General features: G+C 45.2%; 1 protein-coding gene across 1 annotated transcript in view; it reads right to left on the reverse strand.

Moving 5' to 3' along the window:
* eif2ak3 (eukaryotic translation initiation factor 2-alpha kinase 3) overlaps positions 1 to 17685 on the reverse strand; it is a 55728-nt gene that overhangs the window by 21950 nt on the left and 16093 nt on the right. The window contains exon 2 of the mRNA XM_083792567.1: positions 12811 to 12940. Within this exon, the coding sequence (XP_083648693.1) occupies positions 12811 to 12940 (130 nt within the window). The remainder of the gene's footprint in view (positions 1 to 12810; positions 12941 to 17685) is intronic.

The following is a 17685-nucleotide window of genomic DNA, read 5'->3' on the forward strand; positions in this document are numbered from 1 at the left end:
GCAGCGCTACGTCACATCATTTAGAGCGACGCCCACCCGGAAGGGTTGACTCCCACTTTTAGACTGGTTCAGCCCACGGCTTTTTCCAGGCTTTCATCTTTCGCGCAGACGAAATGAAAGCCTGGGTATCGAGGCTATGATAAATGTGACTCTGGAGCTTTCTGTGCGTGCGTTCGTGCGTGCTGAGCACGCGTGCACGCACACAATGTGTGAGTGCAATTTCTAGTTTGTTGTACTGTTGATCATCTTTTCTTTATAACTTTCTAGGAATAAATAATGTGAACTTTTAAAGTCTCAGACAACAAACAAATATTTACATAAAACAACTCGCCCACACTGTGTTTATTGAAACCTATCTGCCCACACTGTGTCTGCCCAGTGTCCACACATACTGAACTCAATCCACTCACACTTTACATAACTTCAGCAATTAACCTAATTTTTATGAGCACATCCAGCATATTGTGTACGGGTGCGTGTGCGCATGTGTGTGTATGTACCTGTATGTTTTTGCGTATATTATATGTTGTGTTGTGTGTGGTGTGTGTGTGTGTGTGTGTGTGTGTGTACTGTGCACATCATGTTTGTGTGGTTGTTGTTTGAGCATTCTGTGTGGTGTGCGTCTTTGTACACTACAGTATGCACGTGTGTGTGTGTGTGTGTGTGTGTGTGTGTGTGTGTGTGTGTGTGTGTGTCTTGCATGGGAGAGTGCTGCTCACTGCAGGGGGCTAGTAGCAAGGATGACATCATTGTAAAAACCCGAGCCAGCTCTTTCCCTAATCCTGATTAACCTCCATTACTTTTAGACCGACAGGGGGTGAGAGTCTCTTTTCTCCAGGGCACTGCAAACACACAGTATCACACTGCGTGCAATTAGGAACTTATTTGTTCACAACCCCCCCCCCCCAGGCAGAGTAGAGACAGAGGTAGAGGTGAGTACCAGGGGCAGCCACACGCAGCGCTAACACAGCACATAGGACCTTGCTGTGTAACTGAAGGATGCATTGATACGGATACACATCAAACATACGTATGGCTAGGCTATACGTATGGCTAGTCCCTCAGACACGTTTACAACGAACAACTCATTACACCTCCTTTTCAGCAGGTAAAATGGTTAATGTGGTCCATATCACTGTCTGTGGCTGGTGCCATAATACCACAGCTTGCTTCCTGCCTCGAGTCTAGCAGCCAGGAAGGATGACCTTCTGACATGATTTACAGGGGGGGGGGGGGGGGGGGGTGCAGAGGTGATGTCATCTCCTCAAGTAGGAGGAGGAGAGGAGAGGCAGAGTATACCTGGGACTGGGAGAAAGATAACTAAGAGTAGAACAAAACGAGTAAGAGAGATTTTGTAAGCAGACAGAGGAGGGGTTAAAGACCTGTCCACCACATCACATCATACAGTCTGGCACGTGGACGGCTAAGAGGTTTATTTGGATTGGGGGGGGGGGGGGGGGGGGGGGGGGGGGTTGTCAGAGGCCGCCTGGATGACTCACCCTTCTCCTGATGCCTTAATCCCTGTCTGTGATCTGGACCACTGTTACAACTCACTGTTCTCTGTTCTCTCCGTTTCACTTTGTGTGGCACATTATGTACATGAATGATACGTGCAATATATGCCAATTGCACACACACACACACGTACTACGTAACTACGGTATCCACACTCCACCTCCTCCTCCTCCACCACCTTGATTTCTGTATTGAACAACCTAAAGAGTGAGGCTAGACAGCATTCTCAGTGGAAGTTCAACAAGCTGTCTGGCAGCCAGGTTCAAAAAAAGAAACACTCCTGTCTGTGTCCTGCGGGCAGAACTACCCCAGTTCCCCTTCCCTGCTCTTCATATTCCTGACTCTATTACGTTCATTACCTTCATATCAGCTCTTTTTAAAAAAGGACTCTCGCGTCGCGCTGAACCAAGTTCATGTGAATTATTAACCAAGCGTGCTAATGAAACTGAGCTACTGAGGACTAAACGAGTGCAGACATGTCTCGGTGTAACAGATTGTGTTTTGCATGCGATTTTCTGATGTCTGATGTCTTTAATAGTTTCAGTTTGTAGTTATTTGGGGACCACGGAGGATGTCTGAATGTGGATTTGTGCGCTGGGAGATGGGGTTGGTGGGCTAAAGGCTCATTCATGCTTAATCCGGTAGCCTCCGTTATCCGTATGGCAGGGCTGTATGGCAGAGGAGACTGGCACTGGAAGGTTCTAAAGGAGCATGTATGCAGTCTTGGTGTAGTCTCTCGAGACAGACTGTTGACCAACGTCAAATTCAAAGGAAAAGAGGGCGCCGTTTTTCCTTTGTTTTGCCAATGGGTACCCAGATTGGGCTTGGTGCATCGGCAAGCGATTACAGTAACAGTATTGTATTATTGTCGTTTATCATCATCATCATCATAAGCCATTCTATGCATTCATATCAGCATGCGCTGCAGTCGTGGACATACTGGAATATGTGAAACCTTGATCCATGAAATGTAACCAAAGTAAAGTATGGTGTCTCGCCAAAAACCCGTCAGTCACCAGAACAAGCATAAAATCAACCTTATGGCAGGATGAATCTTTGACCAAAGTAGTGTAGTAGAGTAGACATCCCAGACAAATGTGCCACAGTGCCAGAAATCTGGAAGGTGTAATAGTGGTTAGGCTAAGCATTCAGTAAGTGGTCTTTTGAGTGAAAGGTCACCTCTTCAATTCCGGTACCAGCTGGGAGAAGTCAAACTAGAGCACTGAGAGAGAGTATTTTGTAAAGAAAATAAAAAGGAGCAGAGCTCAGCAGTACCAAAGAGATTACTGTATATTTTGGGTTGTTGTGTAATGCTGTTTTGTTTGCTGGTTAGATTAAATGGCATGTACACAAAAGATAGTACTCTGTACACAGTAAAATAATTTGTGTAAACTCAACTCTTAGAATGTACAAATGGTGCAGGTCCAATTCAATACATTTTTACACACTTATTTTACTATGTAAAGTTTGGACACACATTACAACATTTTGACAAGATATAGCCTGGCAACAATTAGGCTGTACATACTACATACTTCAGTTGAGCAATGTCATGACTGTGGCTCAGGAGGTAGAGCAGGTCGTCCAATGATCCATGGGTCGGCAGTTTGAATCCCGGCTCCTCCTGTCTACATGTCGAAGTGTCCTTGGGCAAGACACTGAACCCCAAATTGCTCCCGATGTGCTGGTTGTTATCTTGCAAGGCTTCCGCCGCAATCGGTGTATGAATGTGTGTGTGAATGGGTGAATGTAAAGCGCCTTGGATAAAGGCTCTATATAAATGCACCATTTACCATCAACATCAACATCAAATCTAAATATTTAAATTAATTAATTCAGAAACAATTCTTAAACCAGCCTGGTGACAAAGTAGCAGCAGCACTTGATGTCTTCATACTAAATTCTCTCTTGCCAGCAGCTAATACAGTACCCAAAGCTGCAAAGACGTTGTCTTACTGTTATTACACACAACAAAAGAAATGTATAAGTCATGGGCACGTTCTCAGAGGATTCAGTTTGCTCCACACAAGCCTTTGATGCTTAATGAGCTATATTAATCTAGTCATTGCCCTCCACCCGGAGGATCCGTCAGCATCCACTAGTGTTAAGGACTTGGAAGGGGGTTGGGGGTCTTGTCAGCTGAGAGGAGGTACATAGGGTGGGGGGTGAACCCAGTGAACCCAAGGGTTATTAAGACGCTCCAGTGATTCCGTCACCGAGATGTGATCGCACAACTGAGGTGCAATACAACACGGAAGAGGGGGGGGGAAATATGACTCCTTTAAAAATGTGTTTTAAATAGACACTAGTGCTTTCTAGGGTATGATTTGGGGCCCTAAAGATGAATACAAAATCAATTTCAACCTCTTATTAACAGTTTCCGTGCTTTGAATGGATTACTCCAGGTTATTGTCGCTGCCATATCGGACATACGCGCCTTTTGTTTTATGTGTTTAATCCGCCGTAATGTAAACAAAAAAAAGAAAATCCGTCATCGCCGCGGAGAAAGAGAGAAGATGCATCTGTTTTGAGATGAAACCGGAAATCGTCACATGCTGTGGGCTGCTAGGGCTTCTGGGAAATTGAGGCCAATGTAAACGAATGGGGTTCAACGCCTCATGGAGGAGGCTCCTGTGCTGCGTCTTCCGGGTGTACCAAGATGGCGGGTCGTCCAGCCGTTCATAACAAACGGTGGAAGCTTTTTTCGCTCGATTTTCGCGGATTAAAAGCCCAAATAATTCAGCGTATGCTCTAAAGGTAATACAACAATCTCGGCAGTGAAGGGGGGTTGATTAAAAGTCTGATAAATCGTTTTCCGCAGTCAAACTGTTAATATACTGTCCAATACTTAGATAGGGAGGGGGGTGAAATTATGACAGGCCGTTGTGGCTTTCAAAATATGACTCCCCAGTCGTGGATTTTTAAATGGTGTGTTTTTAAATGGAGTTGGAACAACAGATGTTCAGGAAGTGGAGGAACACACCTTGATCTTGCCTTTCACGCCACTCTCCGTCTCCGCCCTCCACGCCAATCTACCTGACCTTATTTATCCCATTTTGGGCGGGAACCCCTTTTGGTGTTTGAAACATTATGTTATAATTTAGCTATTGAAAAATAGCAGATCTACAAGCTCGAATGGCGCTCTAAGAGCTTGTAGATATGCTATTTTTGAAAAATCAAAGACATTTTTAGAATCTGATCTCAGGGCAAAATGGGTTAAACCCACCCAAAAACACCCAGAATCCTCTGCCACTCCATCTCTCCTGCTCTCTCCCCATCTCTCCACCCCCCCTCCCCCCTCCACAGGTTCCTGCAGGGGGATGGAGTCTACAGTATGTGTGCCGCGAGATGATCGCCAGTTCGCCACACAAACAATCTTTAGATAGGGAGGGCGGTGAAATTATGACAGGCAGTTACTACGGTCAAAAATAATGGAGACATAGAAACAGAAAGACAAAGATGATGATGGACAGAACAGTGTGGGATGCCTACTTTTCTATTGAAAATATATGATCGGGGCGCCCGCTGGCCTAGTGGTCCAGGCGCATGCCACATATAGGCTCTTGCCTGACAGCGTGTCGTGTGTTCGAGTCCCGTTCATGACGACCTTTGCTGCATGTCTTCACTGTAACTATCAATAAAGGCACAAAAGCCAAAAACAAGAAAATATATGATATATCCTTTTCAGGACTGTGGAGACTGAGGTTCGATACAAGTCTCCTCGGAGCATCCAGCTTGGCTGGGCGTTCCAAACACACAATAAAACTACAGTTCTAGCCCTGACCTTAACCTGTTGAAACCTGTTGAAACATTTTCATAGAACTAGGCAATTTTAATATATGATAATACTCTTTTTGACGTTACTTCTTCTCCTCCACGTTGTTTGAGTGCTCGTATCCCCTCCTCGTTTTTGTCTCCACCAGGCCGAAGGCATGTGGGGAGAGTATGTTTTGCACTCCGTCCGTCCGCGTGTGTGTGTCCGTGTGTCCGTGTGTGTGTGTGTCCGTGAACAGCTAATCTCGGCCACCGTTAACCCGGTCGATGCCATATTTTGCACACACACTCCCTGGATGCCAACCATGAACCTCTGCCCCAAACTTTCCAGAACGGCCTGTTATAGCGCCACCAGGAGGCCGCTTTGTGCAAAACAAGTTTTTCAATGCCATATTTTGCACACACTCCCTGGATGCCAACCATGAACCTCTGCCCCAAACTTTCCAGAACGGCCTGTTATAGCGCCACCAGGAGGCCGCTTTGTGCAAAACAAGTTTTTGCACAGTACACCTACAGATTTTGTCCAAACATCACGCGAATTGGTACACAGTCTCTCTAGAGCCATTCAACGAAACGGGTCTTTCAGATTTATCAGACTCCATCCTGATTGGTTAAGATTGGCTTCCAAAGTTCACAGGAGTGCTCAGTTTCAAACAAAATGCTGCAAATCATGAACACATCGCGTGATTTCCGTGAAATTGTGCACCCACATTCCCACTAGGCCGAGGACAAAATGCCACATGAACAATTTCAACTCAGCCTCAAGGTGGCGCTATAACTGGCCGAAAAGTGTTTTTACCTCTAACTGCACGGATCTGTGGATAACCTGGTGGAGACCTGTGCCCGGAAGGGCACTTTTTCTAGTTAAGACTATATTCCCGCTGATCCTAGAAGCACCATATGCTTTGAGTAAATAAAGAAAGAAAACAGTTGATTTAAAAAAAAAAATACTATATGATCAAAACGAAAGCAGAGTACTTGACTTACACCATCATTAACACAGACATGGAGGTCTATTTTAATTTCTTCAGCCGTGTCTGCCAGAAGAGTTATTACTGAAATGACATCGACCTGAAGTCATCACATAGACATCAATCAACACCCAATGAATTTTGTTCATTAACATTGCATGCCAGCAGAGGCAGATACTGTAGGGGGGGCGTGTGTGTGTGTGTGTGTGTGTGTGTGTGTGTGGGGCGAAGACCTGGTTACCACACTGCTCCGGGCAGCGCTCCCCTCACGCCTCCGGAAAAGGAAAACGTGACAACCGTATGGAGAAAGGGGCAGAAGAAGTGGGATGCGGAGGCGCGACTCCCCGGAGCAGTGTGGTAACCAGGTTTACGCATGTGTGTGTGTGTGTGTGTGTGTGTGTGTGTGTGTGTGTGTGTGTGTGTGTGTGTGTGTTACCATTTCTTCATTGTCATGCACAGGTCAGTGTGTGTTTATGTATGTGGATGTGCTGGGGGTGGGAGGGGAACTCTGCTATGGGATGACATCATTCCTGGACTAAAGCATTACCTCACCATCCTAATCACCATATAACCCCCCCCCCCCCCCCCCCCCAGCATGACTCATTCCACATTGGCACCACCATGCACCCCCCCCCCCCCATCCTATTCGTCCTCCTCATCCTCTCATCTAACGACTCATGGCTTTCTGAAGTGACAGCTTCTGTCAGTTTTGCAGACTATGCCGTTTGCTGCTCTGTTGCCAATTTACCGTCTCTCTCTCTCCCCCCCCCCCCCTTCCCCCTCTCTCTCTGTCTAACTAAACTGTCTCTCTGCGTCTGTCTGTCTAACTGTCCCTTTCTCTCCGTCTTTCTGTGTGTGTGTGTGTGTGTGTGTGTGTGTGTGTGTGTGTGTGTGTGTGTGTGTGTGTGTGTGTGTGTGTGTGTGTGTTATAGTATTGAATGGGTACATTGAAAACGAAAGCACAAACTGCTACTTTGTGGACAAAACCATGAAAAGCACAAGACAGAGAGAGAGAGAGTTTGTGTGTGTGTGTGTGTGTGTGTGTGTGTGTGTGTGTGTGTGTGTGTGTGTGTGTGTGTGTGTGTGTGTGTGTGTGTGTGTGTGTGTGTGTCTACCTTTCCACACTCTCTCCCACCCTGTCTCTCTCTGTATGCATCGCTCTGTCTCTCTATTCTTTAAGTTTGTCTCTGTCTCACTTTCTTCCCCCTTTCCCTCTCACTTGTTCCCTTCTTGTACAATATCTCTCCTCCTTTCTCTGACACACACACACACACACACACACACACACACACACACACACACACACACTCACACACCAATAGGTGAAAGGCTGGTTTCCCTCCGTAAGGCCAGCCAATGGTGTGCCGGCAGCCCCCCCTCCTCTCTCTAATCACTGAGCAGACTGGTGGCAGAGGGACCCAGCGAGCGCCAATCAAAACAGTCTGGTTGCTAAGCGCTCCGGGTGTTGGGTGCCGAGAGCCAATAGGAGGGCCTCGTCTCACTCACGGCAGCCAGGCATCCCAGGTTACAGGGGGCTAAGAGGACATGGCTGGCACATACATACACACACAAACACTGGCATGCATTGCACACACACACACACACTTCTGCTTATCATGTACTTTTCCGTGCACTCCGCAACTGTGTACATCATACACTCACTTTGCTGTCACAAGTGTTAAGGTTTCTTAAAGCTCTCTCTGTGTGTGTGTGTGTGTGTGTGTGTGTGTGTGTGTGTGTGTGTGTGTGTGTGTGTGTGTGTGTGTGTGTGTGTGTGTGTGTGTGTGTGTGTGCGCGTGCGTGCGCGTGCGTGTGTGTGTGTGTTGCATACTGTGAAATGCATATAAGCACGCGCACACACACACTCATTGCAATGAGAATACACAACCAAATGCAATGTTTTATGTATGCATTCATATCAACACACACACTGCATCATAACAGTGTGTCAGAGCAGATCACTGGACTCATCATGACCGACAGCAATCTCAGCCCCTTATGCTCCATCAGCAATATTACATCCAACAAGTGAACACGCACACACACAGTGAGATGCACAAATACGCAGTGCATTGCTGCAAGACGTGCACGTGCGTACAAACACACACACACATACAAACACAAGTCTGCATCGCAGCATCCCCACCAACTACCAAGTCAGCAGTCTCGTGTCATTACTCTGTCACTTCACTGGCAGATGGGTAGCCTATAAAGGACTGCATGTGTGAATGGGTGCGTGCGCGCTGCGTTTGTGCGTGCATGGGTCCATGGGTGCGCGCTGCGTGCATGCGTCCGTGGGTGCGTGCGTGCATGAATGTTAATTATTTTTAGAACCAAAACATGTCCTCAGAGGGATGAATATAAGAGTAGTCATTTACTGGTTACGGCAGTTAAGTGGTTCTCAACTGTGGTCCTGGGGACTTAAGAGAGCTGCTGCTTTTTAATTCTAACAATTTAATTAGAGACTCATTTAAACCTGGGACACACCGGGGGGGAATGCAATTAAAGACAGGTGGAACGGAAGACTAGGAGGTCATGGCATCGATGCAAGACGCTGGAATGTCTTCATAAGTATAGCAAATGTCAGTGTATGCGTTTATATCCTCTCCTTGTAAAAAATATCAAATATGGCAATAACGTTTTAGTCTGGGTGACCTCGTAGCGCTCATAGCTCAGACGTCACCATGTAGCGCTCATAGCTCGTAGCGCTCATAGCGCCCTACGAGTTTGTAGATATGCTATTTTTGAAAATGTGTGAAAATGTGTGCAAATCCACTGAATATTCTTTCACAGTGAACGTTTTAACTCAAATATTTGCTTCTGGGGGGTCCCTGAAACAACACATAGTGTTGGACACTGAGCAGCCCCCCCCCCACACACACACACACTGCTCAGGGGGGAGGGGGGGGGGCTGCTCAGTGTCCAACACTATAAGAGGTTGTACTGGAGTGGGCAGTTGCCATGCAGGTTTTAATGTGTGCATCTGTTGCGGAAAAAGAGCATTGGTGCTCCGTACCCTCTGCTCGGTTACCTACCCTGGCCATGTACTGTGACAACAGACCTGTACAACAGGCACTGTGGAGCCGGAGGAGCATGCATTCCCAACGGGCATGCTAAATCATATTGTTAGCAGTATTTCAGAATTATTACAATTTATATAATATGCTTCTGTTCCATTTTGCAAAACTAAATTGTGAATTCCCATGTCTTTTGTATTTAACGTGCCTATTTTTCAGGTCAATATGTGGCAACTACTTGAAATCTTGAACAAATCTAATAAACATGCACCGATTCCCAATGTATTACAGTTATACTGAATATCACACCCTTGCTGTTGCATTAATTGTCTAAAATTACCACCCATGATATTATTAGATTCTCTGTGATTACGATTATTAACCGCAATCTTTGGATATCATTTATTGCATGCTGTGCTTCCGAAACAATTATTTTACTACAAAGCCAAAACCCGTTGACCTCGCAAATGAAATCAACTGAAATAGCATTTTTCTAACAGCATATATTTTCCAATAATAAATCAGAGGCTGAAATCAGGCTACATGATTATACTTCAATTATCAATTATGTAGCAGCTCTATTACCACACTCTGACAACCCATAATTACCAGCTGCGTCATATTAAACTGGAAGCAAACACCACAGAGCTTGCCGTTTTCTTAACCACAATATCAATCACAAATACCAGTATTAATGTCAAAGCTTTGGAGAACAAACTGATTTTGTTTTCCTCCCATCACACTTGTTGCTCGAAATATTAACACGCTGGCTACCCTCAACTACAAAGTGCATTCTTTGTAGTGATTCATGATTTTCAGTGTCAGCTAAATTCCATAATTGCTCATCATGGAAACCAAGTGTGTATATGGTTATTATACACTATTAATTGCTCAACTACACTCACACACTTGAAACAAAAACATCCACCACCACCACCACAGACGCGGACATGAACTTCAGACTGATCCAGAGGCCAGTATCCACCAGTACGCTCCCTTATCATCATCACAGGCTGGGGGCTTCCTCCCCGAGGAAAACACTCCATATCAAAGTGGAACTCTAACCACTGTGTGCGTACTGGAGCTTCCAGTGAGAGTCTCGCTCTGGGCGCGATACTCTCGCCTCAAAACATGTCTGTGTTGTTATCTGTGTGGGTGATAAGCCTGTGTGTGCAAAAATACGCTATATGTACAAACTAGGAGTCCTGCTGTGGGGGTGTATGTAAGAACTACAAGAGACAACAACAAAAAAGATGTATCCTCGAGGCGAAAGAAGCTCCACTAAGATGTAGGCCTGTGTGGGGGCTGACGGCTGCTGTTGAATGGAAGATGTTTTGAACGTGTTTTCTTGGGGGTTGCGTGCGTGCATGCGTGCGTGCGTGCGTGCGTGCGTGCATGCATGTCTGCGTCGCTACGCATACAAGCATGTCCAATCGCAGTACTAGGCTGTCCATTCATAGTGCAAAGAGTTAATTTATTGTATTGAATGTGTGAATATGGAGATGCCAGGAGGGACAGTGTTTGTTTTCAAACAGATGCAGACAGGCACCACTTTGATGTACAAAGCAGAAAACGGACTTTATTATTTAGCATAAAAACAAACACCAGATGAGTGGAAACTGTGGCACTTCAAATGATGCGAATGAAAGGCTACAGCTCTGATCTGCATATCTTTGTTTAGCTAAATCAGGCTGATGTAGCAAAATAAGTCTTGCATTATATATATATATTTTTTTAGTGTAGCTCTTTCCACTCACCTGGTGGTTTTTAATCGTTGCTGTCAGGCAGAAACCTCTTATCTCCTTTGTGTGTTTTTTGTAAATTAACGGACTACTACTTGATCATAGACCTACTACAGCATCACACAAAGCATCAAAAGTAGCAGATCTGCAAGCCGAAGTGAGGGCCGAAGCGGTGGCGTGTTTTAAGCTTGTAGATCAGCTATTTTTGCTGTTTATGAATTTGAATCCTGAAAATAATTCAATGGACGACAGACGTTATGCTACAGTATGTATTACATATGTGATACATCACTGAGGATACGTCCCAGGTGCATCCATTTATGTGTGTATTTTGTTATAGTTCTTCTATTTATAGTGACTCATAGGAATAGACTAAGTGACAACCAGGAATAGTCTGGTGACCACCGGAGAGACGGGTGGCAGCCGGAAATTAGACGGCACCCGGGAGCAGCATGGGTTAGCGCCCCAGCCTGTGTCTTCCTTGAGGAAGAAGCCCAACAAACCCACGGTGAGGCCTTTAGGAGGGCCATGCAAGCCTCAAGCGGAGTCTGCGGCACCACCAAGGGCAAGGTGGAGCCTGCGGAACCGTTGCGGCTTGAAAATCCACCATTCCTGAATAAAGTGCCTGGTGCTGGGAGTCTGGTGCAACGCACAGGGCCTGACCTGGTGAGAGCAGGAGTGGACCTGGTGAGACGTAGGAGGGGCCCGGACAGGTGTCAACCCACAGAGCCTAGTTCTTCCATGTGCCAGAATGGTACCTCCCAGTCCCGGCAGAGTAGTTCAGGAGGAATGGATTGTGTGGCCCTGGTTTTTCCCTAATGGGACTTATCGAGGGTAGCTACTGGGACGTAAGTCGGGACTTGATCACTCCCGGCTGGGTCACCTGAGTGAGGGGTATGATGTTGGGAGACCCGAAACCCTGATGACCTTGGGATACATCACTGAGGATACGTCCCAGGTGCATCCATTTATGTGTGTATTTTGTTATAGTATTGGCTGTATAGCGGAGTCACAGCCAAGCGGTGTGAGCATTTCTAACTCACTTCTGAAACTTCTGATTAAATGCTTTCGGTTGCTTAGCATTAGCCCGTGTCCAAGACAAGTATATTGAATAATCTTGATCGATCAGGATGCAAATACACAAGAGACAAAATACATTAAGAACAGGACACGCTCTAATAACAGTGTGACCCCCATGTGTCCAATCTTTCGCTATTGATATTAACACAACGGATGCACCAGCATATTTCAAAATATAGGCACTAGAGTACCAGCAGATATGTCAGATTTTACTCTGAAAAGGCAGTCTTCCGTCCCCCGTCCCCCCCCCCAAAAACCGGGAGGCATAATCTTCGATTCTTACCTCACACTGGTCACACTAAAGACTCCCTAGAAGCGTTTATATTCCAAACGAGAGGCTGAAGTCAGAAATGAAGACAGAACATTGCCCATCTGGTCAAAACCATTGCCTAGATTGGGAGATACGAGCAATTATTTTGTAGCCGCAAACGGCAAAGGAAGTGAACGGCAGTGCGCATGCGCGAATCAACAAGGAGTACATTGCAGAAGGAGAGGCCAATCACCCCCCCCCCCCCCCCCCCCCCCCCTAGCAAAAATGTTGTTAAGTTACTTGGTGTGTAATTTGTGAACTAATCACAATGCAGTGACTTGTGATTGTGAGCTGGCCGGTTCGGCCAGTTTGTGTGTGGTGAGGGTCTACACGCACGCACACACGCACGCACACACACACACACACACACACACACACACACACACAGTGCACAATCCTACCTCAGGCTTGCTGAGGCTGGAGGACACGAGGCAGCCTGAGCCCACATCCAGGTCCCACTGTTTCCTGCCCTGGTTGTGGGGGTCCAGGGCAGCGATACGGCCGTCCAGTGTGCTGATGATCACCAGGGGCCTGCGGACACCACACAGAAACAGTTGACAGTCTTAATGCGGAGCTGGGAAAAACACCACAGAAAAACGGTGCAAACCACAGCCGTGGTATCGTTGCTGTCGTGTGGATACTGGTGAAGTAGGGCATTCATTTACGAAAAAAACAAAAAGTTGTAAATATGGCAATTACACGGTTTCTGCCCGACAGCAACGATATAGTACATGCCACGCCCATCCAGGTACAGTATATTTCTGCTCATCACCAGGGACCTATGGAAGGAAAACATTAGCATACTCCCCATTATCAGGTTTTCTGACATGAAAAAAAAAAAGAGTACAAGGCCATATCAAGGTCATTTGTCTGAATGATATATGGCTTGGTGCTTTAATGGTAGGCTATGCATTTTCATTGTAAATCCTTTCCGCGACCTAAATACCTCATACACAGAACAGTAAAGATGTTAACTGAATTGCTCTTGATAGCCTTGAAAAGACCTGAAATTAATTCAGACCTTGAAAGTGAAAACACCTTTTCAAACACATACATTAATTAATATTGTGTTATTGCTGTTGTTTTTGTTAATAATTATATTATATATGCATGTGTATATATTTTTTATTTAATCTATTTATTTATTCAACCTGAGTCTGAGAACAAATAATCTAATTCTGTAGTTATGTCTGGACATACCAGCAATATTATGACGACCCATTTTCAGCCGTGTAATCAGAGATGTAGAAATGACTGCTATTGTAAATTAGTAGATTGTTATACCACCTCCCCTAGATGTTGGCTAAACCTCTTCAGAGTTCAGACACATTCTTTATTTAGACCTTCAGCATTAAGGTTAGCCGATAACTGTACCACAGTAAAATATGGTTCAATCCTAGAGCAGGAAAAACTACAAGAGATTAAGACTACACCACAGTGCAAAGATAGCATCCCTGTAATCCTAAAAGTGTCATGTAAGACACTAGACAGCGGTGTAAAGATAAAAAATAGGACAATAAATAGGGGACCCAAGCTAAGTATAGGGCTAGAAGGGATTCCTGTTTCTCTGTCCTCATCCTGAGGGAGAAGCATTTTGTTACTGTGAGGCGTTAGTCTGTTAGCACAGATGTTGCCGACCCCGCCCTTGTCCTCCTTAGTTTATCATGCAGGACGACCTTGGCCTGCCAGCAGCAGGCCGCACACCTGTTCAATGACAAGTCCCATACTGGACGCTAGATGGATGACAGGTTTGCTGGTTGGTTAAGAAGCTTGCCTATAGTACCCTTCAATGGTGTGCTTGGTAATAAGAAAAATATGTTTGCCTGCGGAACCACACATAGTCAGTGGCCTGGGGCCTTTTCACTGTATATATCTCAGCTGGGGGGGGGGGGGGGGGGGGGGGAATATATATATATATATATATTAGAGGTGTCAAAAAATATCGATATGAATCGATAATCTATTTTAACGATTAACGATGCGACTACATCGATGCACGCGTGTCTGGATCGGTCAAAATAGCGTCTGCATCGGACGTTGGTTCGATCCTAAAGTTGTGAATCGATATAATTCAACTAACTGCGGGAAAAACATTGATGTACAAGCTCAAAGCACTGTGCAATTCGACGGGTAGATAACTTCCAGCACGGGACGGGCGCATGCTTATGACGCTCTTAAATATGCATCAGCAGCCAGCAGACAACACACGAGCACTAGCAGCATAAACCACTCGTCGTCAGATTGATTGATTGATTGATTAAAATATTTATTAACAGTTTGCAGAATTACAGTACATTTAAAGCACAAACTCAATACAAATACTGTTAACTGTGAGTGGACGACCCAATTAAGCATTACACTTGTTTACAAGAGGGTCCACCATGTTCAATGCATCAAAACATTTAGAGACGTACAAATAGACACTTCTATTCAGACGTATTCCGTCAGACGGAATACACGCGCAGATACGAGTCACGACACAACTTTATTGCACATCTGTGCTTTCATCCACGCTTCCATAGCCTTTTAAATCTCATTTCCCATCCACGGGCACTAGCAAAGTGATATCAGCAGCTTCCACCCAAATCTGGATGGTGGTGTTGTTTCTGACGAGGGTAGCAACTAGTTAGCATGGGAGCTAACATTAGTTTAACTCTGGTCCATATCGTTAGAAGGAGTTAGGAGTCCTCCTTAATAACACTATGGTACTTTCCATCCGTTCCCCAACCCTCACACTCGATGCTGCGTTTACACGGGCAGACACAAAGACGAATGGGAATATCATTTGGAGCAGGCCGAGCAGCTACTGTACACGTCTGTTTGCATCGACATGTTGCTGGCTTCACAATGAATGATAGACTGTATCGTTGCGTCTGCCCGTGTTTAATGGTCAGGGTTTCACTGTCTACAGCAGGCAGACCTGTCAAAAGACCTGTCAAAACTATGCACTTCCCAAAACTCAGAGATATGCCACCACCTATAAGTTCAAACCCACCTCTAGAATATTTCTTTCCCCAGCTATCTCATTCCACTTTAATTTATTTTATTCCATAGTCTTAGTTTTTCTCTAATAAGATATTTTGTTTTCTCATGTTCCCCTTGAAAAGCGTCTTTAAGCATTATATAAATAATAATCACTATTATTATTACTACTTTTTTAATTGCCTATGCTTATGTAGTCACTATTCATTGATTCACTCGTATCCAAATCCATTTGAAAAAAAAGCTCACTGCTCAGGTCAAATAGGCCTATTGATATGCGATTAAAATGTGATTAATTCAGATTAATTAATCACAAATCCTCCAATTAATTAGATGTTTTTTTAATGAAGTCCCAACCCTATTCTTTTTTTTTTTTTTTTTTAAGACAGTATAGGCTGACAGGAAACGGGAGAGAGATGGGGGGATGACATGCAGTAAAGGCTGTGTCGGGCTCGGGAGTCGAACCCGCGGCACACTGCGACTGGATTACCAGTCGGGTGCCCAGACGGTTACGCCACCGCCTGGGCCAACCCTATTCTTTATAGATCTAGCTTCAAATACAAAATTATAAAAGGTTAAATGTGTCAGATCGCACCGTATCGTATCGCATCAAATTCCACAAAATCGAAATCGCATCGATTTGGACTGAATCGAATCGTTCTGTATATAAAATGTATCGTCTCCGAATCGCATCGTAGCCCATGCGTATCGAATTGTCTTGTAAGGGAGCGATGCACACCCCTAATATATACAGTACACACGCATGCGCGCGGCCTGGGGCCTTTTCACTATATATACACACGCACGCAGCCTGGGGCCTTTTCACTATATCTCTCTCACACACACACACACACACACACACACACACACACACACACACACACACACACACACACACAAGCCTGCTTCATTGAGCAAGGCAGAAGTTGGAGGGCTGGAGGTTTGAGCTGGTCAGAGCCCAATACTGTTAAACCACCCCTAAGAAAGGGCAATATAGATAGTTAGAAGGACCACTTCTCAACCTATCTTCATACAATTGGTCCTCACTGATGATCATGAGAAATTAGCACTGTGTCTCATGGGAGGGCTGTGGGCAGCCCAGACACTGTCCACCAGTGGCATCATCGATGGGGAATGCAAGCTAATAGAAACGGCAGGCTTTCTATTCCTGAAAAGTTGCAATGCGAAAATGGAAGCCATCGTTCTCACGATAATAAAAATCTAAATATATTTAAAAAATAGTTTAAAATAATCTGCCTAACGATGATGTCACTGGTGGACAGGTTTTTGAACTGCCCACAGCCCTCCTATGAGACACAGACAGAGTAGAAAAAACGGTAGTATATTAATCAAGAACATTAGTGAGGACCAATTATATGAAGATAAGTTGTGAAGTGGTCCTTTAAATCTCTGCCTAGTACCTACCTACAGTACCCAGTAGTCAAAATGCGTTGGTGCCTGGTGGTTGGATTCCCTTCAGGTCGGCTTGACTCTTCAGGTCATTTATGTGCCATTTGGTGCCAAGTTATTCACAGAGGTGAAAGTGTGCTTCTGGGCCTGGGCCGTGGCTCAGCGGTCCAGGCACCTTGGCTAGTAATCCAGTCTGGCAGTGTGCCGTGGGTTCAACTCCCGATCCCGACGGCCTTTACTGCATGTCTTCCCCCCCATCTCTCTTCCCATTCCCATTTCCTGTCAGCCTACCGTCTGTCCCTCCATAAAAAATATAAAATAAAGGCGAAAGCCACAAAAAAACATTAAAAAAAAAAGAAAGTGTGCTTCTGTAGGGGGTCCACCATCGTTTGGCAATGAATCCCCTGGACCAATCACCAATGGCTCTCCGTACCGAGCAGACTACATGACAGTAGCCCAGAGTTTTGCCACCGTAATATTGTTACATCTAAGCCTATAGATGAGAGTCAACCCAGTGGTTCCTCAGTCAAGCACATCAAATGTCTGAACCTGCGGTTCCTCTTGTAAAGAGCGGGAATACTATTAAAACTACACATTATCGGGACGGGAATGTTTTGTAAACCCTGCTCACTTTCCCCATTAATTGGTGAACAATCCAACCCTTGCTGAATTCTGCTTTTACAATGATATGAAAAGTTGACATCTAAGGATCAAAATGTGGCCTCACAATGATTGCTTGGCCTCCTTAAGTACTTACTTACTTAAGTTGTATGAAATAGTTGCCATTAATATAGTGGTTTCAACTGTATTAATTGATTGCCCGAGTCCCGTGGTGGGAGTTGTGCTCTGGTTTTTGTGATTATTAAGTAGTTCCGGTCATTTTG

The sequence above is a fragment of the Protomyctophum parallelum genome (assembly GCF_964188405.1).
Source record: "Protomyctophum parallelum genome assembly, chromosome: 20".
In the NCBI taxonomy this organism is placed as follows: Eukaryota; Metazoa; Chordata; class Actinopteri; order Myctophiformes; family Myctophidae; genus Protomyctophum; species Protomyctophum parallelum.